Source organism: Mucor mucedo (genome assembly GCF_025094135.1).
Source record: "Mucor mucedo strain NRRL 3635 chromosome Unknown EV154scaffold_110, whole genome shotgun sequence".
Classification (NCBI taxonomy): domain Eukaryota; kingdom Fungi; phylum Mucoromycota; class Mucoromycetes; order Mucorales; family Mucoraceae; genus Mucor; species Mucor mucedo.
Genome location: NW_026252394.1, coordinates 39,104 through 63,653, shown reverse-complemented (window position 1 = coordinate 63,653; position 24,550 = coordinate 39,104). Strand labels below are relative to the sequence as shown.

Here is a 24,550-nt window from a genome sequence, read left to right as displayed (position 1 = left end):
AATAATTTAATTGCTTGTTTCATCATCCATAATGTTTGAGCCTTTACTTAAAATAGAAACACTTGCAAAATCCCCCCAAGCAAGTCAGAACTTGGTAATTGTCTATCTGTGTTCCAGTAATAGCTTGTAATGACAGTGAAGCAGATTTTGTGGCAAACAGAAATCGATCATCCTATGACCTTAAGACGATATCGCATGTCAATCGACGTAAAGACTTATGTATAGACCATCACGGGATTCTAAAAAATACATTTGAGTCCTAGACATTTCCCCTGAAGCCCTCTCGTGTGCTTTAGTTTTTCTTTTTTTTTTTGCCGTTCGGTACTTACAGTCTCCCTCTTCCAAGTGTAGATTAAATCATTAAATGCTAAAAAAGTTTGTGTGTGTTTTGCCTTTCAGGACTCACAGCTCCTCTCTAACCAATTTATTAAACTCATTTGTCAATTTTTATTGTGACTGTGAGCCTTAAAATGATGACACTTTCAAGCATTGTTTTTAGACAACACAGTATTTTTTTACCCTTTTTACATAGGCTTTCTAACTCCGTGTTTTGCATGGAGAACAAAATAAAAAATAAACCAAAAGTGATACTGTTAGAACTTGGATACCACTTTTATTATGGACGAAAAATATAATTAAAAACGTATTCAAAAATGTCTTGATGGTCTATGAGAAAAAACTATGGATATTTATATAAAGAACTGGGATAGTTCTAGGGAGAATAGTAAGCGCCTTATTGGATCATGATGTAATAATCTGGTGATAGTAAATAATCAACATGTCTTTAATTTTAGCCCTTCCATACTGAGTATATAAATATTAGTCAGAGGGATCAACAGTTATAACATCAAATGACAAGAGTAATATTTATGCTCAGGATCTATTAATATTCTATAGTCCAGGCCCATTCGATTGTATTGCTTTTGCAGAATATATATTTACTCGACACAGGGACGTGCCCTATGTACAGACTCCAACGGTAGGATGAGAACAAGTGGGGTAATGCGTGATTCATGATTAACTTTTATATTTATTATCCATCCATAATGTGATGTGACAATTAACTTTATTATTATATCTATGATATCCTCAACACTCCGTAAACTACGTGAAGAACGCCAAAAAGCCTTGAATTTGAAAGTAGTAATTCCGAATGAGACAAGTTTTCTCATCTTGGAGCGATCATACTTGCAACGTCTAAATAAACCCCAAAGAATGTCTTTCATTTCTTTTCCGATCTTAAAATGACGTTCTTCAATCATTTTTGTATTATCGTCGCTGGCTTTATCTTCTTCGCATAAAAACTCCAAATTATTAACAGTGACCAACATATCAACTCTGGTGCCCATTTTCTTTGCCTGCAACTTGTCAGTAGATGGGACTGATCTTTGTAAATTCTTTCTTTCACTGCTTGCAACGGAAGAAGATTCACCACGAAGACTTTTAGACCCATTGATTTTCTCAAAAAGCAGTTCGAGAGGTAACCAGTTACGTGACTGATACCATTGTTCACTATGTTTAATGGTGAAGTCATCAGTACTTTAATAGACTAATAGTAGGTGATCCAAGGAGCGTCGAATCCAATCCTTAATTTGATGCTGATCCTTGTTGTAATTCATGTTATAGTCTCCGTTTTTGTATAAAGCCACTCGCAGGTCTTCGGTTGTGGCCACCTGTTAAATATTTGTTAAGATTACTAAATATCAAGATTTATAACTTGGTAGGGAGGACTGACTTACAGTTACAAATTTCATTAAATAATTAATTGAATCATCATCTAAATCAGGAAATTCAACGGGGCTTACAGACTTTAACTCTGTCATTTGATCCTCGGTCAGCACCTTCTTTTGAATATATGTCAAATCATTGGGGTCAAAGACGAAAGAATGGTATAAGCTATATTAAAATTGCTAAAATTTAACAAAAAAACCTCTCAGTTACTCGTTGTATTATAACACTTACTGTTCATGTGTACAAGTTAAACCAAATTTAAAGAGTCGCTCCTCTAAATATGATCCATCGGATAACTTGTACATGTGTTTCTTATCCATAGATTGGGACTTTTTAATAAATTCTGTCATATATCTATTGCCATCAAAATAACTCATCACCGTGTCTAGATGGAGAGCAATAGCCAAGTCAGATTCTTTAGCAAAGCAGCCGAATGTACCCAGATAAGCTGCTTTAAGGCCGTATCGCTTCTCCTCAGCAGGTAGCTGTAGATACCAGCCATAATTTCAAGGAGGATACAAGTTGCAACCTCAGGCCATACATTGCATGACCGCGAAGATAATTCTACAGGCTCAGCGTCATCATCAAAATTGGCGTTGCTGTTCCCGGGTGTCGTGTTGTTAGGGTACACAGTCTCTACAGCCTTCAACACGCTAGCCAGAGTCCATAGCTTGGGGGAAGTAAGATTGAAATAAGTTAACATTTTGACAATATTAAAGAAAAAAAGAACAAGACTCTTCCTCTCTTAGTCTTATCTCCTCACCAGAGTCACTAGCAGCAGCTCTTCTTGAAATCTGCAAATTCATCCACTCGACCCAGGACGTGATTGAATCCTGATCGATTACCTTACGGTCGTGAATGGCTTGCAAGATACCAAAGTGTACAGCAGACTTTGGTTGTCTAATGCTGGTAGGCATGAATTGCAAGATCATTAAAGTTTTCTAAAAAGGCTTGCAATTGCACTCTTGGAATTTCACTTTGACAAGGCCTACAATAAAATGTTTTTTAGTAAAAGTACACTTTTAGATCAGTCAAAAAAGGAAATGTCTAGACCTCCGTATTTTTTTTAAACGTATTTTTTTATACCACTTACAGGAGTTCTGGCCAAGACCAGCAGGCTAGTATGATTGCACCTATTTACAGTGCAATCCCTGCTATTCACAGTCCGTGAGTTCCAAAAACTCAAGAACCCTGCCTAGGAGGTCGCCCTCCTATAGCAAAGACTAGCCGCAGCCGCAATACCGCAATAATATCTTTTTTCATTTTAGCGTCTTTTCAAAGGAATAAGAGTCACTACTAAACAAACCTTTTTACGTTATTGGTTACTTTCATACGATAGAAGAAGTGTGTTGAGGGAGAAGAAAAGGAGAAGAATAAAGTGTGTGAACCAGCTTTATTTATAGGCTGATAAACAAGAGCTTATGTCAGAATAATTTAATTGCTTGTTTCATCATCCATAATGTTTGAGCCTTTACTTAAAATAGAAACACTTGCAAAATCCCCCCCAAGCAAGTCAGAACTTGGTAATTGTCTATCTGTGTTCCAATAATAGCTTGTAATGACAGTGAAGCAGATTTTGTGGCAAACAGAAATCGATCATCCTATGAAGATTAGACGATATGGCATGTCAATCGACGTGCAGACCATCACGTTATTCTAAAAAATACCTTTGAAAAAAATACGGAGTTCTAGACATTTCCGTCAAAAGAACCTACGGTGAAAGAAGTATAACTTCACTTCCCGAAATTTACTTCATGGTCTTCACACAAAACAGCAGGTGCCTCAACCTCAACTGCTTCAGCTTTAGAAAATCCTTTGCTTAGTGACTCGAAAAAGGCAGCCTTAACACCTTCGATGTTCTCCTTCGAGTCATTGGCTAGTTGCGAATAGCCTTTTTGTCGGCTTATTCTTTTGCGATAGCTTCTTTCTCTTTAGCAATAGCTTCTTCCTCTGTCAACGCAGGCTCATATTTATCATTGTTGTCGTTCAAATCGAAGACGTTGTTCGAAACGTTGTAAACATCTTGTTGAGACAAAGCGTCATTTTGTTGCGACAAATCCTCAACGAAATTTTGGTGAGACTTCTTCTTGACAACCCGATATGATCGTAATCAGAATATTCTAATATATCAGGGCTATAGCTTTCATTTTCGAAATTATCAACAGGAACGTAATCACTTTTATCAATGAAATATTCCTCATACATACCATCTAACCAACTGGGTGTCATGTTGTTTGGCATTTGGTAAGAAAATCGTTTTTGTTAAAATTAAGCTTTCTGGGTCAAATTGATTTTTTTATTCCCAGAGACTGAATGTGATTTTGCGGCATGTGAAGTTCAGAACAAAGCGATTTTCGCACGACCTAACCTTTCCCCCATACACTAGAAATGTTACGATTACCTTCACAACCCATCCCCACCGAATGGAACTCGAACTGGAAAGATATTCAGCCTGCTTTACGTAAAGTGAGAAGATCTATGGCCTCTTTACGGACATCCTCTTTAAAGGTTATGAGAGTTAGTCAACTCGATTCAGATATTTTAGACATGGAATTAGTAGATATTTTAAAAGAACAACTTTGGGCAGCACTTTCTCTTTTCAAGGTACAGTAAAGGCAAACATGTCGAATTACTTGAGTCTTACTTAACTTGGTAGCCAACAATTAAAGAAAACTTTGAACCAGAATTATTGGGTTTATTAAACTTGACATTGTTCAAACTGTCCATTTATGATTCGTCAGCAACATACGGTTCCCAGCTTCAAAATTTAAAATACCGTAATGAGTGGAAGCATGGTGGAGCATGTAAGTGATAAATAGGGTATCAGATAGTACAATTACTAATATTAAACTAGTCGAGTCTATTGCAAAAGATGCACCATTGACACAAGGACAGAAAATAGCATATGGATTATTTACAGTGGGAGGACAATACGCTTGGACAAGAGCAAATCGATACATTACAATGAGAGGGTGGGGAGAAATGGACGATTCTAGTACAAAATACAAGATATACCAACTTTTGCAAACCGGCGAAAAATATTGGAAGGCATTCTCATTGCTCAATTTCCTTATCTTTTTATGGAATGGAAGATACCGTACTCTTATTGATCGTATCTTGGCGATGCGTTTAGTTTATTCCAAAAAATCAATGAACAGACAAGTCAGTTTTGAATTCTTAAATAGACAAATGGTGTGGCACGCATTCACTGTAAGTTCCTGGGGGGTTATTGTTTGTCTGGATTGACACAAGTATAACAAGTGTGTTTAAATAGGAATTCTTGTTGTTTTTGGTCCCTTTGATCAACGTTGAAAAATTAAAGATGAAGATGATGCGAATGTTGTTACCCAAGTCATATCTTGTCTCTTCTAAGGGATATGATAAATTACCTAACAATCAATGTGCTATCTGTCATGATTCGGCCTCTAATCACAGCGGCCCAATCGGCCAGATTCAGAAATTATCTGTACATAACGCCTATGAAACAAATTGTGGTCATCAATATTGTTACTATTGTATCCAGAGTAAGTTGTCTGTGTTTGGTGATGAATGGCCATGTCTTCGTTGTGGCGAAAAAGTGACTACTATACATAAACACATTGAAAAAATAGAAGACAAACCCGTCTTGGAGGAAAGCTATGTAGAATTAGAAAAAGAAGAATAACTACGATAATAAAAAAAAGAAATCGATTCCATTTATTCGCGATATTTAATATATTTACAGTGTGTGGGGAAGAGGGACGGATACCCTGCAAATTAAGCTTCTTCACCCGCCTCCATTTCCTTTGGATCGAATGATTGTTTCGCTCTTCTGATATCTTCAGACATATACAATAGCTCTTCAACACGAGCTAATTTTTTTGCATCGTTTCTCAATACAAACTGGAAGTCTTCAACACGCACTTTTCCTCTGGTATCTGCGACGCCAGAGGCCTTTTGGCACTATTAAAGTATTATTAAAAGCATCTCGTAGTATGCTGTAGTTAGTTTACCATTTCAGTAATATAATCGATGACGAGATCGTCCATAACTGCAATTGAATCAGAAGCGGGAGTAGGAACGTCGCCGAAACCGTACATTAATAAGCGTACTAAGCACCTCAAGATTAATCAACTTTGTACATGTTCAGATTAAAAAAAACCTACAGTCTTTGGAGAACATGCCCTTTCGGACAGTTTTCTTTCGTCCTGGACCAGCTGTTTCTTTTAAATCACTCATGTCGAAAGAAAAAGATGAAGGGCAAGAAATTTATAAGTTTTTGGGTTCGTTAAATGACGTCTTGGAGGTCAGACAGTCACGAAAGTTATCATTTTAAAATGTTTTTGCACAGGAAGTTTGTTCTTTTCCTAACGACATCATGTACCAAAAGACGACTTTACCTCTTCACGCAGCACCAAGTGAAGTCTCGTCTGCTAGACAACGTGCTTTGACCTTAGATGAAATTATGTCTGATTCAATTACCAAAATCGCAGATAAGCATTTCAGTGGAAATAAAGTCAATTGGGATCCTAAAGTAGTCGAAACTATTATGGAGAAGGAGCTTGTACCTTCAAACTATTCTTCTCACAAATTACTGCTACTAGAAGTGTCTCACTATCTGGAAAGGGTAAAGCCAAACCTGAATAAGCATTATATACTCAATTTCTGACTGTTTTGTTTCTTAAGTTCCTCTGGCCCAACTACACAGAAGAATCTTCTTTAAACCACATTATTTCAATTTGTTTAATCGTCAACGAAAAAGCTCGTCAAAATATTTCTCTTTGGGGTACATCAATACATTCAACTCGTTTATATTTGTATTAACCAGTCTTTCCAATAGACGCGTTCGGTAATGATGCAGAAAAGTTTTCCTTGTTCTTCAAGCGTGTCATTCGTTTATTGACAGATGCTGAATTATCATTGTTTCTTTCTCGATCTGTCTTGATGTTTATGATTCACTGCTTTCAAAGCCTCGAAAACGAGTTGGTTCGTACCGAATGTTTAAAGTTAGTCACAATCGGTATTTGGAGTCACTTAGCTCATCAAGCAAAGCGAGAGGATTTTTTTGCTGAATATCCTAACCTTCAAAAATTATGGAACTCGAGCAACAAAAAGATGGTCGCTGCTGGTAAGCACGCTGAGATTCTGCTACATACGAATCACTAAATACTATCATTAGATGAACCTGTTAGAGAACAGATGGAATTTGAAAGAACTTGGCTGAGTAGCTTGATGAGAAAGTATATTGATATTGTATACAAAATCCCCGTTGAAGGAGAAGGTTAGGATAAATGAAACATATGCGAATTAGTATTAACGAGCGCACAATTATACAGTCGACGAAGAGATTATTAAAATCAGTGAACGCTTTTTGGAACTGTTTATTGATTTGGAAGCACAATTACCTACTCGTAGATTCTTCAACACATTATTAGACGATCATGAAATCACTGTGCTTAGTAAAATGGCACCCTTCATGCGTCGCGAAAGTAAAGACGTTGATCTCCTCAAGAAATTATTGGATACACTCTCATTCTATTCTAAATTCGAAATTAACGATCAAACTGGTGTTGCTTTATCAGACATTCAAATGACGGAAGCACATTGTCAACAATTGATTAAGTTACAGGTAAAAATAAGTTGGACTAGAAAAAGAGAGGGAGATTGACAATTAACAACTTGTATAGCATATTGTATTCCGTCAATTTAAAGACGAGATCAAGGAATTACCTTTAGCTAACTTAGCCTCTATTGAGACCCGTAAAGATCTTTTGTGGCATTTTGAACCATTGTCGGAAGAAACTTTGGTGAGATTATGTAATGCTGTAGGAATCCGTAGTGCACCTCTGGATATTACCATTGATGTCGAAATTAAGGATTTCTTAATGAATGTACTTATCGAGAAATATCAAAAGCGCGAAAGTCAAATCAAAAAAATCAACAGCCAGCCATTGTACCCCGATGAGGACACCCTTTTCAATGATAACTTAATCCAAACTCAATTCTACACTGGTGAACGCCCCTTAGCTTTACCAAAGCTCAATCTTCAATTCTTAACTCTTCATGATTATCTCTTGAGAAATTTCACTTTATTCCGTCTCGAGAGTTCTTATGAAATCCGTCAAGATATCGAAGACGTTGTCAAGCGTCTTTCTCCTCGTTTGACTTTCCCTGATATGAAGACAGAATTTGCTGGTTGGGCTCGTATGGCTGTATCTATCGATTCCTTCAAGTATGTTTAAACGATCTTAAAAAATGTATATCTAAATATGTATATATAAATTCTAACGTATATGCTAGCATCGTCGATGTCGCTGAAGCAAACTTAGGTGAAGAAAAGCCTTCCCGTGTTAGAGCAGATGTCGGTTTTAAGATCAACAAATTTACAAATGCAATTCGTAAAGAATGGGACAACTTACGTAAGCACGATGTTATGTTTTTATTGACTATTCAAGCCATCGAAAAATCCTGTGATAAGTTACAAGAAGACGAAGACTTTAGAACACATTACGGTATAAAATATATTCGTGGATGTGAAATTGTCGATATTATTGGAAAAGATGGCCGTGTCATTGACGAAAACTCCAGATATCACCAAAAAGATGATGTCAGCAATTGGAAGGGAACTGAACGCACCATCCGCTTAGAACTTGATGCTAACCAGTATAAAATGGATATGGATAAATACAACAGCAAGAAGGCTGGAGATGTTCATCAAACATTCAATATTCTCGTTCGTAGAAAGCCCCAAGAAAATAATTTTAAGGCAGTCTTGGAGACCATCCGTGATTTAATGCAGAATGATTTGGTGGTCCCTGAATGGCTTCAAAAAGTATTCTTAGGTTATGGCGATCCAGCAAGTGCTCATTATACAAAGATGCCTAACCGCTTGACTGAAAATAACTTTTGTGATACTTTCCTTGACTGGAACCATTTAAAGGAAAGTTTTGCGGACAAGAATATTGAGATCGCACAAGGCGAATCAGAGCCATTAAATCCTCCTTATACTGTTCGCTTATTGAATGATCCCATGGAGGAAGATGTCAAACCCACAAAGAAATCAAAGAAGTCCAAAAAGGCAGCAGCACCCACTGAAGTAAAGAAAGAAACATACGAAGTATCATCTTATGAAGTGCCTAACAAGGGGCCTTATTATGAGGATATTCCCAAGAAAAATTCCATACGTTTTACTCCAGTTCAAGTTGAATCTATTCATTCTGGTATGAACCATGGTTTGACTATGGTTGTAGGTCCTCCTGGTACCGGTAAAACTGATGTTGCTGTGCAGACTATTTCCAACTTGTACCATAATCACCCTGAGCAACATACTTTGATTGTCACCCACAGCAACCAAGCTTTAAATCAAATTTTTGAAAAGATTGTTGAATTAGATATTGATCCTAGACATCTTGTACGTCTTGGTCACGGAGAAGAAGAATTGAATTCAGAAATGAGCTTCAGCAAGTATGGCCGTGTATCTGCCGCTTTAGAACGTCGTCTTTATCTTCTTCAAGAAGTGGATAGATTGGCTCAGACCCTTGGTGTTCATGGTGAACACGGAGCTACTTGTGAAACTGCTGGCTATTTTTTCAGTATCCATGTTACACCTCGCTGGGAGTCATTCTTGCACAAAGCATCTAAGCTAGAATCGATCGAAGATATCAGCAATATTTTCCCGTTCACCCAATATTTTGCTAATGCTCCTAAGCCAATTTTTGCCGACTGTGTTGATCAAAATGCCGCTTTAAAGGCTGCTACTGGTTGTTTTACTCATCTTCAAAATATATTCACTCAACTTGCGGAAGTCAGACCGTTTGAACTTTTAAGATCTGGATATGATCGTTCCAACTACCTGTTGACCAAGGAAGCAAAGATCATTGCCATGACATGTACTCATGCAGCATTGAAGCGTCGCGAACTTGTTGGTCTTAACTTCAAGTATGATAATATCATTATTGAAGAAGCTGCACAAATCCTTGAAGTAGAGACATTCATTCCTTTGTTACTTCAAGATTCTCAGGCTGGTATGAATCGTTTAAAGCGTGTTGTATTGATTGGTGATCATCATCAATTACCTCCTGTTGTTAAGAACACAGCCTTCCAACAATACGGCAACATGGAGCAAAGTATGTTTACTCGTTTTATTCGATTAGGCGTTCCTGCTCTCCAATTAGATCAACAAGGACGTGCACGTCCTTCTCTTGCTGAGCTTTACAACTGGCGTTACAATAACTTGCAGGATTTGGAAAAGGTCAAAATAGGAGGTTACACCAAAGCAAACGCAGGCTTTACTTTTGATTATCAAATGATTAATGTAGACAAGTATCAAAACCAAGGTGAAACTGAGCCTGTACCTTACTTTTATCAAAACCTAGGCGAAGCCGAGTACGTCGTTGCTGTATATCAATACATGCGTTTGTTAGGATACCCAGCTGAAAAAATCTCCATCTTAACCACATACAACGGTCAAAAGGCTTTAATTGACGATGTTATGGAGCGTAGATGCGCTTGGAATCCTTACTTTGGAAAACCTGCTGCTATTGCCACGGTCGACAAATACCAAGGACAACAAAACGATTGTAAGCTTTGACATATATAAATACATATATAAATCAGTTTTACTAATACGGTTACTATAGATGTTCTGTTATCTCTCGTAAGAACCAAGACAGTTGGACATATTCGCGATGTTCGTCGTCTAGTCGTAGCCATGTCTCGTGCTAGATTGGGTCTCTACGTTTTCGGTCACAAATCATTATTTGAAAACTGTTATGAACTTGAGCCAGTCTTCAAGCATTTTAATAGTCGACCTGATAAGTTACAACTTCAACACGACGAAAATTATCCCTCAAAACGTGATGTAGGAGAAAGAGGAGAACCCACCGAGATTACAGACGTTGAGGAGATGGGTAAATTAGTATTCAAATTAAGCCAAGAACAATTAGAATCCATGCGTAGCGAAGATGAAGAAAGAATAGCTTTGGAAGAATCCGCACGCAATGAAATTGAAGCTATGGATGAAAGAAACTAGATGCAAAGAAATTATGTAAAATTGTAATAAAAAAATTTAAAATATCAAATTTATTTCTTATGAGCAATCACATAATGGTTGTCACGATCATATCCAGATGTCTCAATAACAACACCTTCGATTTTTTGAAATAAGTCGTCTAATTCTCCCTTTTTAAATAAGTGATAATATCTATTGTAAACAGGATAATCTTCTTCTTTTTCTTTGACTTCAGGTGTTTGACCCTTCTTTGGTGTTAATTTCCAAGGAACAAATACGTCCTGCTGCCCAGGTTCAAAATTACGTTTGCTAAACTTTGTTTGTTCTAGTGCCCAAACAAACACTAAAACCTTTCCTCCGGATTTGACGATCTTGAATAAATCTTTGATAGCTTGTAATCTTCTTTCGGGACTGGCAAAGTGGTGAATGACTGCAATCGAAATGGCAAAATCCTACGCACAAAGTTAGTCTATTTTTGCTGTAGCTGATATCTTTTTTTTTTTCACATACAAAGGAATTATCTCTATATGGCAAGTTGAGTCCATCAGCAACCATTCCTTCAAATCCGCGATCATGAACGATTTTGATCAAGTTTGAACTCCTAATTGACGCTGTTAGTCATTATACACCAAAATCTCTTTCTTCCATACCTGTCGGATCCAAGAATCATAACATTAGGATTCACTCCGATATATTTACCATTACCACAACCAACATCAGCACCGAGACTTCCTGGTTTTAAACTGTTTAAAAAATCTTCAACAACAGGCCAAGGCTAGCAAAAGACAACATTAGAAAGATGAGTTTGATAGGTTATTTACGTCCAAACCTTGTATCTAGTATCACTGAAGTGGGTGGCGATCACTTCGTATACTTCGTGTACATTCTTTTGCTCGTAACTAGTTTGATCTTCGTCCGGTGTTTCTACCGCAATGGGCTGAGGTTTGTTGGCCATTGTTACAATTAGGTGCTCTCAAGGTGGACAATAAAAAAAAAAATTCAATGATCAGGTGGTGCCGTGACAGCTCTTCACTCTCGAATTTACTAAAAGACCAACGTGATTTATTAAAGAAAATAAAAAAACTGAATATTTCCTTTTCGCTTATCTTTATTTTTTTTTTAAAGTACCTATTTAACATGAACCCAATTGACGAAACTTTCTTCGACTTGTTGCAAGAACAACTTTGGATGGAAGATGACGCTGACCCTTTCAAAGACGAAGATCAATATTTCGATGCCTTGGTGGACGAAATTATTGCAATTGACGAAGCGTACGATTTGGAAGAGGAAATGCTTGAACAAGAGGTTGCCATTGCCGAAGAGCGCATTGTTGCCAACTACGCTCGCCTCCAAGGCAATTATGACGTTTTTTCCTTGTTCGAACTTTGGGTTAGGGAAACGGTTTTGCATACAACCGCCTTATTCAACTATGACATTTTCATAAGCAGCCCTTGGATGATGACCCGAGAAACCCGCAGAAGGGTTGTTAGAACTGAGCGTATGGACACGTATGAAACTTACTGGACAATCGAACACCCCAACCTGTCAGATGATCGTGACAGCCTCCACAGTTATAGAGCTCATTATCGAGTTAACAAGAGTACCTTTGAGTGGCTCGTCAATCGTCTAAGTAGATGTGCTGCTTATCTCGAATCAATTTTGCGAGGTGGATACTCTGTGGAAGTCGAAGTTGCGTGCGTGCTTTGGAGATTCGCCAACACCCATTTTGGTAATCGCATTGCTGAAACTCATCTCGGAGTAACTGCCGGATCGCTCAATAATTTCACAAACAGATTTATTGATGCCATGTTGGAGATTACTCCCGAAATTATAACGTGGCCTATCGACAACAGAGAGAGAGCTCTTAACAATGCTCGTGAGTTTTCAGAACTTGGTGGACCTGATGCCACGAGACTTTCTGGCGTATTAGGTGCAATTGATGGCAAGCTGGTTGTCATCCAAAACCCAGCAGCAAATGGAAACGCTTATGTTAATAGAAAGAGTCATGAATCTATGACATTAATGGCCATATGCGATGCCCGTACTCGGTTTATGTACGTAAAAACTGGGCATTCCGGTAAGTTCGTGTGGAAGGATAAAAAAAAAGATATAGCAGCTTACCGTTTGTTATTATATTAAGGCAGAAATCATGATGCCCGAGTATTTACTAACAGTGTCATCTATCATAAACTTTTGTTGGATGCGGCCAGATGGTGTCCCGCAAACACTTATATTTTGGGAGGTAAATTCATTAATCATACCAAAGTGTACAAATAATTAACGATGAGACCTAGATTCGACTTACCCTTTGCTGCCGAATCTCATTGTTCCATTTCATGGCCGACGTGAAATCACTGCGGAAGAAAATATTTTCAATGAAATATTTTCTAGTTCTCACATAAAAATAGAACATGCATTTGGTGGACTAACATCCAGGTGGAGATTCCTTTGGAAGCATTTGTATATGCTTAGTGTTGATAGAATGGCCAAAACTATCATATCTTGCTGTGATTTACACAACATTTGTGTAAATCAAAATGACATTGAAGAGGCAGTGGTGGATGGAGGATTAGATTTCGAGGGTTTTGTGGAGGCAGATCGCCGAAACCAGTATGAAAACAAGGTGAATTTTGAACCACCTCTTCCTTTTGATGGTACCGACGCTACCATCGACGCAGCCGGGATACGCCGTATTAAGGCAATGTCTGTCTTAAGAAGAAACAATATCATGAGGGGGACAGATATACTTACATAGTTTTCAAAAGGTTTTATTATATTAAAATATGTTTTTTATTTAATTGTTGTTGTCAGTAGAAGATGAACCATTTAGATCGGTATCACTATCACCTCTTCGAATGACTGCAAATCGATTCAAGATAGTCTCGATATCAGACATACGTCTACGTCTAAGCTCTTCCATGTCAGCCTCTCGTCTACTTCTTGCTTCTTCAAACATACGGTATCTCTCTCTGGTCTCTTGTCGCCGTCTTGCTTGCATATCTTCCAATGCAATTTGTCGAGTACGACTGATACGTTGCAGCATGTTATCAACATCGAGAAGTCTTTGTTCTCGATCTTCCCTTTGCAATGCTGCCATTTGATCCATCATCTCTACACCAAGTTGGCGGGCATGTGCCATATGCTCGTCTGACAACTGACGAGCAGCTTCAATAGGATCAGTAGTTGATGCGGATGTAGGTGGAGGTGGAGGTGCGGATGAAGTTGGAGGTGGAGGCGTTGCGTCTGTCGATGCTGGTGGTGCTGTGGATGCTGGTGTGGGTGTTGAGGTTGGTACGGCTGTAGGTGTTGGTGTTGGTGTTGGTGTTGGTGTTGGTGTTGGTGTTGGTGTTGGTGCAGGTGCTGTTGTTGGTGCTGTTGGTGTGGATGCTGATTCATTAAAAGATGGTACTGCAGGTCCTTCGTTATTGGCAGAATATCTAGCAGGGCGTTTATCAGCAAATGCTTTCTGAATTAAAAGTTGATCAACTTCTGTAGGTCCCAAGTATGTAATTTCGCGGCTACCGGATCCAATAGCATCCATCAAATCGGCGTCGTTAAATTGTCTGTAAGATCGAATGCCACTCTCTTGCATATTGATGCTTTCATGGATCAGCTGGATGTTTAGATCATCCTGAGTAATCTTAGCAATTTATTCGTAGTACGGCATGTTTGGAACAGTTCCGCCAACTCCGGTTTCTCTTGCTGCATTCTTTACTCTGGTAAAGCGCTGCTCCATATCTGCCCACTTTCTTTGCATACTTGTGTAGCTGATGTATGCCAAAAAAAAGCCCTGAGTACATCGGTGTTAGCACTCTCAGCCATTTTTCCTCCAGCAAAGCAGCCGAATGTACCCAGATAAGCTGCTTTAAGGCAGTATCACTTCTTTTCAGCAGGTAGCTGTCGGTACCAGTCATAATTCCAAGGAGGATACAGATTGCAACCTCAGGCCATACATTGTATTACCGTGAAAATAATTGTTCAAGCTCATTGTCATCATCAACATTGGCGTTACTGTTATCGGGTGTCGTGTTGTCAGCTTCGGTGTTCATGTTGTTAATAGGAGTGGTGTTATGCTGAACGGTAGGATCGACAACAAACACAAAGGTGCCACGTCCGCGTCTGCCTCCGCGTCCATTTCAACGACCACGACCACGACCACGTACGTTGTTGTTGGGGGGTGTTGTTATTAGCTTCGGTATTGTTCATAGTAAGGTAAGTGATAAAATGTATTTGACAAATTAAAAGGAAAGAAAAAATAAAAAAACACTGGATTTAAAGACATTTGTTATTTTATCAATTTCTTTTCAAGTAAATAATTTGAAAACATGATCACTTTGATCAACATTTCATTTTTTACCCAAATATGTATTTATATTGTTTTTCGTCTTTTCAAACTGTTTTTGTATAAGAAATGGACTTTTTATTTGCGGCTTCCGATCTTGAGAGCACCCATTGGTTAAAAAAAGAAAAAAAGCACACACACACACATTTTTTCCCCCACCTGTCAAAAATTGTCGGTTTTTCAAACATGATGGGGGATGCAGTATCGTGCGCAAAGGGTCAATTTATGCGACTTAACCAGTTAATGTTTGTGCCTAACATGAGGTTAAAGGAACATTTCATTAAACAGGCCACGCAAAACGATCTTCATTAGTTTTGGGGGGGTTTTTTTTAGAAAAAAAACTTTTTGACCAGCTAAAGCACTTCTTTCATTTAGATGTAAAGCTAGAGTTTAGTGTCTGGTTAGCTTTTTTTCTAAAAACAAGTGCGAATATTGTATGCTCAGCTTCATAACAATTAGAGTCTAAAATATTACAGCTGTAAGCCAACAATTACATCCTTTTCGAAGCATTTTTAAATTATCCCGTAAATACGCACGCCTATTATTGATTAAACTTGTAAACTTATTATTTTATTAAAGAACCCTTTGGATATATTTTGATTTACAGAAGTGTAAAGGGCTGCATCGTAAAGAATATAATCCACTAGGTTTATGAAGGAGTGCCGTGAATTCGGATACGATACAAATCTGTTTTAACCTGGTTACCCCAGTTGGATAAAACCTTCACTCTGACTGCACGGAATGATTTTGGAGAGGGGGCCAAATCGAATGTCTGGATAGGTGACCCTTTGTTGATATCGTATCGAACCTTGCCAAGATACGTAGGATTGTCGCCATTGATATGATTCGTCAAGCCGTAAACTTCCATATCTTTTGGTGCACTTGACATTTTGTTGACCATGACATCGGGTGAAGGGAATTCAACTGTTATACCTTGTACATTAATGGTTTCACTAAGCTTGATTGCCAAATTGCCTTCGCTTCCAACCATACTCCAGCATCCACCTACGTGTGTGTACGAAGTAATTGCAAGCTTGGGAGGATTTACATGTATAGGAAGATTAAATAAACCACGCAAAATAAGAGCCCAGGCTGGAAAAGGGTGATAAGTTTCGCTAGTCAGACCCTTTAAAATTCTGGCTCCCCGAGAATCTAATGCAAAGTCGGCAGTATTGAGTACATCTTGGTGGTATTGTTGTATAGCACTATTAATTAAATCATCAAAAGAAACTTCGGTATTTTCAGCAATAGGGTTTTGATGATGAATTAAAGCGTTTGAAATCAACTTCATAAATGTATTTTTTCCAACAATTGCGCCTTGCTTTTCTTGCTTTTCGAAATAATTGTTCATTTCACCAGATAGATACTTAGCAATCGATTGATTGTTCTGTTGTAAAAAGTTATCCCAGGATAAGGCGTCTTGTAAGTAGGCATAGAATGTGGGTGAAAACTCCAATTCCCCATTTTTGTTCGTTTGTACAAGTATCATATCAGGTAATTTAGATTCCAAGGCAAGGGTGATTTTCTCGTCGATTGAACTTTGAAGGCGGTTGATTTGCGTTTGATGATCTGCAAGTTCGTCCCAAATGTTTTTAATTTCGGTATGTTGGATCTTATCCACCAAAGATCTCATAGCCAAGTTATCCGCAGTAATAGCTTCAATATTTTTTTCGAGAGCAATCACATCTTCAAGTTTATTCCAAATGTTCATAATTTCAGTATGTTGGGAAGATTTCATAGCCAAGTTATCCGCATTAATAGCTTCAATATTTTTTTCGAGAGCGATCACATCTTCAAGTTTATTCCAAATGTTCATAATTTCAGTATGTTGGGAAGATTTCATAGCCAAATTGTCCGCAGCAATTACTTTGAGATTTTTTTCAAGAGCAGTCACGTGTCTGTTTAATCGATATCGAGGAATAAGGGTTGCGTCAAAGTAAGGCTTTGCGTAAAAGGTTAAAGGTGTCATACATAATCCAAGGACACTAATTGTGATAAGAGTACTTAAAATCTTTTTAAGAGGCCATGCACTTCCATAAATAGTCAACTTTGACCATACATGTTTGCTTTGATCGAGGACTGCTGAGGAAACCATAGTTATAAATGCTATTGATCGAATAATTGGTTCGCTGATGACCCAATAGACCATAAACAATACAAATACAATGGCTTTTAAGGTCTTGTAAGCAACAGTTCGTTGTAAAATTTCTTGTTCAATCTGGCTATCATCGATATCAACCTCCTCTTCTTCATCAATATCTGTTATATCGCGATGTTGCCCATAGAAGGATCGTGTTAAACTTAGTGCATTATGCAGTTCATGATCGCTTGAGCTTGATTTTGATCTTGCTTTATAAAGATTTCTTAATCGAAGCTCTTCTTCCGGATTGTTTTCAAGCATTTCCACCTCTGCATAGATATTTTCTTCATTTTCCATATCTCCACAGTGTTGTCTGGGACTTCCGTGGAATGCCGATGGGTTACGCGATAAACCTAATTAAATTGATATTATTAATTGAAGTTCTATTACCACGTATTGAAAAAATAATTACTTCTCAACTCAGGATCATTTCTGATAACCTCGTGGTCAATATTTCGAATGTCCAAAGCAGGCACTTCTTCATGTGCCCGGCGTGTTTCATAATTAGAATTAGAACTTTTTCTGCTACTTGAGGGAGAGCTGCTGATGGTTATACCACCAGTGCGTCTACTACGTCCTTTACTGTTGTTGGGTGTATTAATAGAAAACAGAGATTCATTACTAAATGTTCTGGACATCTTAAACGTAAGTGAAGGCTAAAGAAAAAGCAAAAAAAAAAAGAAAAAAAGAGCGCGAGTTTTATGTAACAGATGTGACTGCTTCATTTTGTGCAACACTCATATATTATATTGATTCCAACAAAAATATTATTGTCATCACTATGAATGCAAGTACAACACAATCAATCTTTTTTTTTAGTTTCTTTTAGACCACCAATAAATCGATACCAATATAAAGTCTGTTATTTAAAGTGACTATTTAGTAATATTAGAGTACAAAAAATTACTTTTAATCAATAGAACAATAAAGTTTTATTGAGAAGATATGAGGTGATTGAATGAATGAGTATAATAATAAATGGAAAGGTAAAGAAAAGGATACAACTACATGTTCTGAAAATGTATACTCTAGTGCTTTATAACTTTTTTTTTTAAAAAAAAAAAAAAAAAAAAAAAAGATGCTGCGTAACTGTCAAGTCAGCCAATTTAATCCAAACCTAAACTTGTTAGAAAAACAACAATGCCATTTTTTTTTTTCGCTTTTCTTAGGGACAGCCAATTTCTCCTTAGGAACAGCCAAAGTGCACGTAGTCGCAACGTAAGATCTATGGTTTGGATGTTCTGTAGACATGGGAACAAGAATATACAATCAAAAAACAATGTAAAAATTACAAATAAATGTACATCAAGCGATTTATACTTATTTTGACAATTCTATTATCACTCTTTCGCCTTTGAGCTCCTTTGAATTAAATCTTGCGCAGAAATATTAATGTAAAGTCCAAACGGGAAGCTGAAAGTTAGCTTTAAAATACATATACTGGTTTAAACTATGTTAGTTGTGATAAATGTGTATATATTTCAAGTTGTTAAGTTCTATTGACCTCTTGATATCTATTAAAAAACCATAATCCCAACATTACGACTACGTGCACCCTGGCTGTCCTTAAGAAAAATGGCTGTCCCTAAGAAACCCGTTTTTTTTTGTATGGAAACAACCTTGAAAAAGTTATCTAATATGCCTTTTATTTACATGTACAAGATTAAATATAATATTTTTTAATAGATTTAACGGCATGCACCTAGTTTTTCTGTAGTCAAATTATCGATGCTGAATAATTTCATTGTTGTTATGTAGTCAGGAGGAGCATCCATGTTTGCTGATGATTTTACAGCCTCTGTAAAGTCGTAGGTCTGTAGACACTGTAATTTTTTGCTCTCCAAATTAGCAATTTTGGACTTTTCTTCGTTTCCTAAAGCATTCCAATCGTAGTCTTGGTCGTGTTTTGTGTCCAAAAGCGATAATAATTCTACAGGTCTAGTGTATATATCTTTCTTTTCTTCATTCGTACCACAAGTGACCTTCTGTTCTGATCCAGTTATCTGCATGATATACGATTGTGCTGTACTGTTTCCGTTTTCCAATGATTTTTTAAACCATTCTAGTGCGGCATCGCGATCGACATCTGTACCTAGTCCCTGCAGATTCATGACACCAAGTTCTAGTTGTGCATCTTTATCGCTCTTGACGGAAGCTTTAGAGTACTGCATAATTGCTTCTGTATAGTTTTGATCAACACCATTACCAAATCGGTACAAATCTCCAATATGATAGTGTGCCCTCGAAACTTTGTTGTCAGCAGCCTTTTTATACCAGTGTAGTGCCTCTGTATAATTTCTTTTAGTCCCTAGACCTTTATGGTGCATATATCCAATGTTGTTTAGGGCCCCTGGATTTCCGCAATCGGCAGCCATTTTTGTCCAGCGAAAAGCCTCCTCAATGTTTGATTGAACACCATTACCGTGCTGATATAAAGAGCCCAAATTGTTCTGTGCCTGAACGTTACCGCCTTCAGCTGCTTTTTGTATCCAGTAAAAAGCCATCTCATAGTCTACTTCTGTGCCGTGACCAAGTTTATACAGACACCCGAGATTGTTTTGAGAAGTTGCATGACCAGTGTTAGCGGCCTTCAAATAAAGTCTGAATGCTTCATTATAGTCTCGAGCAATACCGTGGCCATGATATGTCATATGTCCGAGATAATAGTTGGCGTTATCGACCTCTTTCGCTGCGGCTTTTTTGAAGAGATTAAAGGCCTCTATGTAGTTCCTTTTAGTTCCCAAACCGTCTCTGTACAGTCTTCCAAGGTTGAGGTGGCCTCGACCATAACCACCATCTGAAGATTTTTTATACCAGTAAAAAGCTTGCTTATAATTTCTTTCGACGCCATGACCATTGTAATACAAAAATCCCATCCAATTTTGAGCACTAGCACCCACATCATCGTGTCTAGCTGCTTTTAAAAACCAATAAGCAGCTTCTTTATAACTTTGCTGAACACCTTCACCGTAATAATATAAGCAACCAAGGTTGTTTTGAGCACTTGGATTATTTTTCTCTGCAGCGACTAAATACCAAGCAAGAGCTTGAGCATAATCTTGATCTACACCCTCACCATTTTCGTATAATGTGCCGATCAAATATTGAGACGCTGTATGATTTTGTTTGGCAGCTTTCAAAAAATAATACATGGCATCGGTGAAGTTTTTTATGCTAAGGCTGAATATTCCTTTGGCATACCAAAAGCTACTGGCGGTTTTTCCTACATGACTGATTAAAAAAAATGCATTTTTTAAAAAATGGCTTTTTTGTCGTACCATAGATTCCCATTTTACTATATACAATGAAAATACAATATATATGATATTGATTAAAAACAAAAACAAAAAAACAAAAAAATGAATTCTAGATAATTTAAATTAAAAACATTGGGCTCAGCTGTAAAAACATGGTTACACGCATTTAAAGTTTATATGGTACGAAAATCCTTAATAATCCATCAGCCCTACTAATTTAGTAACGGATATGTTCAAAGCCCAATTTTTATATGCTATCAAACGATCTTTCATACTCCAATACAAACATTAAATGTAAGGGGGCTTAGTTGTCTAAAAAAATTATTTCTGAGTTGCAGTTATTTTTCTATTAATTTATTCTAGGCCAAGAATCTTTCTTGCGTGGATAATGTGCATCAGACAAGCTTATTTTCAATGAAAGCACCCCAAGAATACAATCAGAAATAAAAAATCTAACCTGGATCTGGCTAGACACTAGACAAACAAGCTTCACTGATGCTAACTATTAGAATTTTTTTTTTTCAGAATAAAGCAGGCTCAAACCTATTAAAGATTTTTTCCTTAAGATCTCTTCTGTGCACAGGGTTCGTACATGCCACTTTTATAAATGGAATGGGGGCTCCATATTTATTTCTGTCTCTGTTTAACAGAAAATAGTCTCGCACTAGACAAAAATACATCACTTTCAATAATGCATTCATAATGCGAAACCTTCTACGCTCTATCAGTAAATCAGCATTAATATTCATTATTACTTTTGAAGCCTGGGCCTTCAAAAAGGGACTTACAGGTTATTACAAGTTAAACGTGTCTATTTTTACAAAAAATCATTGATATGAGAGGGCTGTTCATTTGAAAGCATGTCCTATTGATGTGTTCAAAAACTTTAAAAATGATATTTTGCCACCCTATGTTACCACCGCAGCTACCCCGTATATGTGCTGAATGGTGCACTATATTTACTTTTACATAGAAGGGGGGGGGGGATTATGTATAATTGATAATCTGCTGTGGCCACTTTTAATTTTTTTTAACGGGCAAGCTACACACGATGTTTAATACATACTCGCCCAAAAATTAATGCAGGCTTATTTTAACTGGTTAAAACTCGGGTGAGGATCAAGAAGTTCAAACACTACATGCAGATTTTTTCATATGAATTATATTAAGACAATTTTATATCACTTTTCAATATTTGATTGAATATTTGAAATCCCCTGCAAAAATGAAGAAGAGAAAGTGTGAGAAGGTTTTTTATTCTAGTTATATTAAATATGATAAGCAAATAAGATAGTTTGTCATTTTGATTGTGTAATTAACCACATAATTTACGCTTTTAAGCAAGGAATGACCGAATATTGATAACAAATAACATAATGTAATGTTGGTCGGGAATTGACAGTCTCTGATCGTATGATGTTGATGAGAGATAATTTTCGAGGGGTTTCAGGCTGTAGCTTGAATTATGGTATGGTTTCTATCGTGTATTCTAACGGGTCACGTCACAATAAAGTCGAAGTTTCTGATTTGTATCTTAGTTTAATCCCTTTTGAGTCAAACTGGCTTATCCTGCACTTTATTCTGAAAAGGCTAATAACAACCAAAATTTATAAAATGGAAAGAACTATTGTTTTATTGTTGCTGTGTAATTCGTTAATAAACTCAATTGAGTTACACAGAAGATCTTTTAGCTAAGCTCAAATTCTTCACAATAATAATGTTGTGCTGCAATCGGGTTTACAAAAAAACAGTGGGTAATGTGGTATTTGAAAAAAAATATACACTTGATAAAAGTATATCTTTATTGGAGGTGTAAATTGACTAAAAGAACTCTGCTGCTATGAAATAATTGATACTTTTTATATTGCACAACTCCCCTGAGTTTTAAAGATGAGTCAACCGTTCTGGTTTTAAAATAGATCTACACTTTGTTGCTCGCCTTGGGTTAAATGAATACTCGTTAGAATTGTTCCCAGTTAACGTTGTCCCATATCAGTGGATCGGGAGCACGAGTATTCTAATAAATCTTTAGTGTTAAGACACACCTATTTATCAGATCATGTAACGGTTACTGTAAAAGATGCATACTTGTTTGTCAAGTGTAATTGGCAGTAGAACATAATAGTTGTTGTTGATTATCTTTGTAACGAATAAAATAAGATCCCAAATATAGAATGCCCTATCGAGATTTGTATATATAGTTGTAGAAAGTAGGTTACATTAATTCATACACTATTTCTTCACACACTTTATCAGCTGTATAACTATATCAATATATAAGTAAATGGCCTATTTATATTAATAGCTGTTCTATTCTCTCTATGGGTAGCTAATTCGTTGAGAGAACTATTAATATTAAGTTTCTCTTTCTTATAATCCTTGATTTGATCTGAGAAGATTTTCTTCTCGATCGGTGATATCATAACTCAGTGGTATAGCATTATGTATCCAACTGTCATTCGTATATCATATTTAGGACTATCATGCGATCTTTAATATAGAAGTATGTACTCGTAGTAGGAGAAGTTGTATAGCAGTATACAAGCGTAAGCTGATATGCAACATCAAAGGTTGTTTTAATTTCATAGTTTATTTATTTAAACGATTTGCTTAGTTATCCTTAAGTGAATCGTACCCAAATACGACAAGTATGCTAAGATCTATAATAGAAAAAAAATGTTAGAAATTGGTCTTTTAGTCAGAACAAGGGATTTGTTATTGTTGAGCTGTTTGAGTATGCTGTGGTTTTATAGATGTGGGGAAACTTATATTTATCTGCTTGCCAGTATGCTAGCTGCAATCACTACGCTACCTCTTGAAACCAAAAGAGGCTTTATAACTCATCTAAATTACGGTTCTGGAAGTAAGAAAGCAAATTCAATTCAGATATCCTTGAGGGATCAGTGCTTATTTGCATTCTTTTAATATGCTTAATGTGTACATGTTATTAAACATTTTAGATAAAATGGGTCAAGTTTCCTTGTTATTTGTAAAGTATGTCCTGCCAGCAAAAAAATAGTTCTTTTTTTTATATCAAGCGCATGGTATTTCAGTACAAACACCACATGTGTGCATTCACAGAATGTACAGCAAAATGGATACAGATTGAGCCGCACATTGTATCGGTATAATGTAATACCGAAATACAATATTTGGTGCTAACCGGAGTCTAGAAAACTTTGCAAAAAACAAAACAAAAAAGCACATATCCAGCATGTCAGGATAACGATGTTGTATCAGAAGAACTTTCAAGGAATTTTAAGTGCAAAATGAGTTTTTTGTAAGAGCATACATATCCAAAGCAAAGCTTAGATGACTCTGTCCTAGAAAACAAATCTGAAGTAGTACACTCCACGGAGGAGATTCGGAACAGTTGTTGGAAGCAGAATGGAATTATCATCCGAAGAACGCCGATTGAATGTTGTGGTTTTATGTCCTTTTTTAATATAATGACACTACTAAGCGCGCACCGAGGTGTTACCTATATGAGGATGCGAGCAATTCTTTTTCAGCTGTAATTTATTTAAAAATTCTTTTTTTCACCAGGATAACACTTAATGTAAATCTGGATATCCCAATAGCGATTCTATAAAGAGGTTAAACGAGTTAAACCATTAGGGTTAAGTCCATAAGCCATATAGTGGACTATCCAAAATTGACAAGACATCATTCGTCATTGTTTTATTTCTCATGGAACAAATAATATTGAATGAAATCAGAACACAGCAGTGTACTTTTAAAATTAAGAGTACGAAGTAAAACGGGCTATCAAACCCTTCATTTTTTTTTTCTAAGCCATGATTTAAATATGATCGCCAGTAAAATGATTTGATGCTAACTAAAGAGTAGCAATATTTCTTAGATTGATTGAATAAGTAGTCATCTTCATAATGGCGAGCTATTTTTATAAGCTCATCGCGTATATATCGTACGTTTCGTCATTACGCCATGTTGGGTATTAATTTTTAAGCTTTTTGCTTTTTTTAATTTACGCCGGCAATATTATTACCTGATCCAACTATTGATTAGTATAGAACTCCAAGTGATGACAATAACTTTTTTTCTTTTAACTATTAAGAGTTGTTTTAAAT

The 24,550-nt window shown here is 36.7% G+C and overlaps 7 protein-coding genes across 7 annotated transcripts; 2 read left to right on the top strand and 5 right to left on the bottom strand.

The window, feature by feature from the left end:
* Positions 1-1,445: 1,445 nt before the first annotated feature.
* On the bottom strand, positions 1,446-2,276 carry EV154DRAFT_23074 (uncharacterized protein). The gene is made up of 3 exons (XM_051594496.1): positions 1,963-2,276; positions 1,740-1,896; positions 1,446-1,673 (listed from the first exon to the last, which is right to left on the bottom strand). Exons 1-3 carry the CDS (start codon positions 2,106-2,108, stop codon positions 1,542-1,544), a joined length of 435 nt encoding a protein of 144 aa, XP_051453716.1. The 5' UTR covers positions 2,109-2,276; the 3' UTR covers positions 1,446-1,541.
* Positions 2,277-3,986: 1,710 nt separating this feature from the next.
* EV154DRAFT_521596 (Pex12 amino terminal region-domain-containing protein) lies at positions 3,987-5,401 on the top strand. Its single transcript, XM_051602913.1, has 4 exons — positions 3,987-4,335; positions 4,388-4,535; positions 4,586-4,941; positions 5,006-5,401. Exons 1-4 carry the CDS (start codon positions 4,120-4,122, stop codon positions 5,393-5,395), a joined length of 1,110 nt encoding a protein of 369 aa, XP_051453715.1. The 5' UTR covers positions 3,987-4,119; the 3' UTR covers positions 5,396-5,401.
* On the bottom strand, positions 5,402-5,963 carry EV154DRAFT_521593 (transcription initiation factor IID, 18kD subunit-domain-containing protein). The gene is made up of 3 exons (XM_051602912.1): positions 5,877-5,963; positions 5,724-5,821; positions 5,402-5,673 (listed from the first exon to the last, which is right to left on the bottom strand). The coding sequence occupies exons 1-3, from the start codon at positions 5,947-5,949 to the stop codon at positions 5,488-5,490; spliced, it is 357 nt and encodes a 118-aa protein (XP_051453714.1). The 5' UTR covers positions 5,950-5,963; the 3' UTR covers positions 5,402-5,487.
* Positions 5,964-5,991: 28 nt separating this feature from the next.
* On the top strand, positions 5,992-10,796 carry EV154DRAFT_470568 (P-loop containing nucleoside triphosphate hydrolase protein). Its single transcript, XM_051597856.1, has 8 exons — positions 5,992-6,337; positions 6,397-6,496; positions 6,551-6,838; positions 6,890-6,991; positions 7,047-7,339; positions 7,398-7,942; positions 8,011-10,289; positions 10,350-10,796. The coding sequence occupies exons 1-8, from the start codon at positions 6,089-6,091 to the stop codon at positions 10,739-10,741; spliced, it is 4,248 nt and encodes a 1,415-aa protein (XP_051453713.1). The 5' UTR covers positions 5,992-6,088; the 3' UTR covers positions 10,742-10,796.
* Positions 10,792-11,807, bottom strand: EV154DRAFT_545355 (S-adenosyl-L-methionine-dependent methyltransferase; the record flags this gene model as incomplete). The annotated part of the gene is made up of 4 exons (XM_051604650.1): positions 11,550-11,807; positions 11,371-11,495; positions 11,231-11,321; positions 10,792-11,172 (listed from the first exon to the last, which is right to left on the bottom strand). Exons 1-4 carry the CDS (start codon positions 11,673-11,675, stop codon positions 10,792-10,794), a joined length of 723 nt encoding a protein of 240 aa, XP_051453712.1. The 5' UTR covers positions 11,676-11,807.
* A 3,803-nt stretch (positions 11,808-15,610) lies between these two features.
* EV154DRAFT_554723 (UNC-like C-terminal-domain-containing protein) lies at positions 15,611-17,858 on the bottom strand. The gene is made up of 2 exons (XM_051605219.1): positions 17,615-17,858; positions 15,611-17,555 (listed from the first exon to the last, which is right to left on the bottom strand). Exons 1-2 carry the CDS (start codon positions 17,838-17,840, stop codon positions 15,712-15,714), a joined length of 2,070 nt encoding a protein of 689 aa, XP_051453711.1. The 5' UTR covers positions 17,841-17,858; the 3' UTR covers positions 15,611-15,711.
* A 969-nt stretch (positions 17,859-18,827) lies between these two features.
* Positions 18,828-20,533, bottom strand: EV154DRAFT_554722 (uncharacterized protein). The gene is made up of 2 exons (XM_051605218.1): positions 20,481-20,533; positions 18,828-20,425 (listed from the first exon to the last, which is right to left on the bottom strand). Exons 1-2 carry the CDS (start codon positions 20,491-20,493, stop codon positions 18,891-18,893), a joined length of 1,548 nt encoding a protein of 515 aa, XP_051453710.1. The 5' UTR covers positions 20,494-20,533; the 3' UTR covers positions 18,828-18,890.
* Positions 20,534-24,550: the final 4,017 nt, after the last annotated feature.

Excerpts from the sequence above, each read along its gene's own strand:
- EV154DRAFT_554723 (XM_051605219.1), bottom strand. The coding sequence starts at position 17,840 with ATGTCCAGAACATTTAGTAATGAATCTCTGTTTTCTATTAATACACCC. Across the intron at positions 17,556-17,614 it reads AAATGATCCTGAGTTGAGAA|GTTTATCGCGTAACCCATCG; the intron begins GTAATTATTTTT and ends CAATTTAATTAG.
- EV154DRAFT_521596 (XM_051602913.1), top strand. The coding sequence starts at position 4,120 with ATGTTACGATTACCTTCACAACCCATCCCCACCGAATGGAACTCGAAC. Across the intron at positions 4,336-4,387 it reads CAGCACTTTCTCTTTTCAAG|CCAACAATTAAAGAAAACTT; the intron begins GTACAGTAAAGG and ends TTAACTTGGTAG. Across the intron at positions 4,536-4,585 it reads GTGGAAGCATGGTGGAGCAT|TCGAGTCTATTGCAAAAGAT; the intron begins GTAAGTGATAAA and ends ATATTAAACTAG.
- EV154DRAFT_23074 (XM_051594496.1), bottom strand. The coding sequence starts at position 2,108 with ATGAGTTATTTTGATGGCAATAGATATATGACAGAATTTATTAAAAAG. Across the intron at positions 1,897-1,962 it reads TTAACTTGTACACATGAACA|CTTATACCATTCTTTCGTCT; the intron begins GTAAGTGTTATA and ends ATTTTAATATAG. Across the intron at positions 1,674-1,739 it reads ATTTAATGAAATTTGTAACT|GTGGCCACAACCGAAGACCT; the intron begins GTAAGTCAGTCC and ends AATATTTAACAG.
- EV154DRAFT_470568 (XM_051597856.1), top strand. The coding sequence starts at position 6,089 with ATGTACCAAAAGACGACTTTACCTCTTCACGCAGCACCAAGTGAAGTC. Across the intron at positions 6,992-7,046 it reads AATCCCCGTTGAAGGAGAAG|TCGACGAAGAGATTATTAAA; the intron begins GTTAGGATAAAT and ends ACAATTATACAG. Across the intron at positions 7,340-7,397 it reads AACAATTGATTAAGTTACAG|CATATTGTATTCCGTCAATT; the intron begins GTAAAAATAAGT and ends CAACTTGTATAG.
- EV154DRAFT_521593 (XM_051602912.1), bottom strand. The coding sequence starts at position 5,949 with ATGAGTGATTTAAAAGAAACAGCTGGTCCAGGACGAAAGAAAACTGTC. Across the intron at positions 5,822-5,876 it reads GGGCATGTTCTCCAAAGACT|TACGCTTATTAATGTACGGT; the intron begins GTAGGTTTTTTT and ends TGAGGTGCTTAG. Across the intron at positions 5,674-5,723 it reads TCGATTATATTACTGAAATG|TGCCAAAAGGCCTCTGGCGT; the intron begins GTAAACTAACTA and ends ATACTTTAATAG.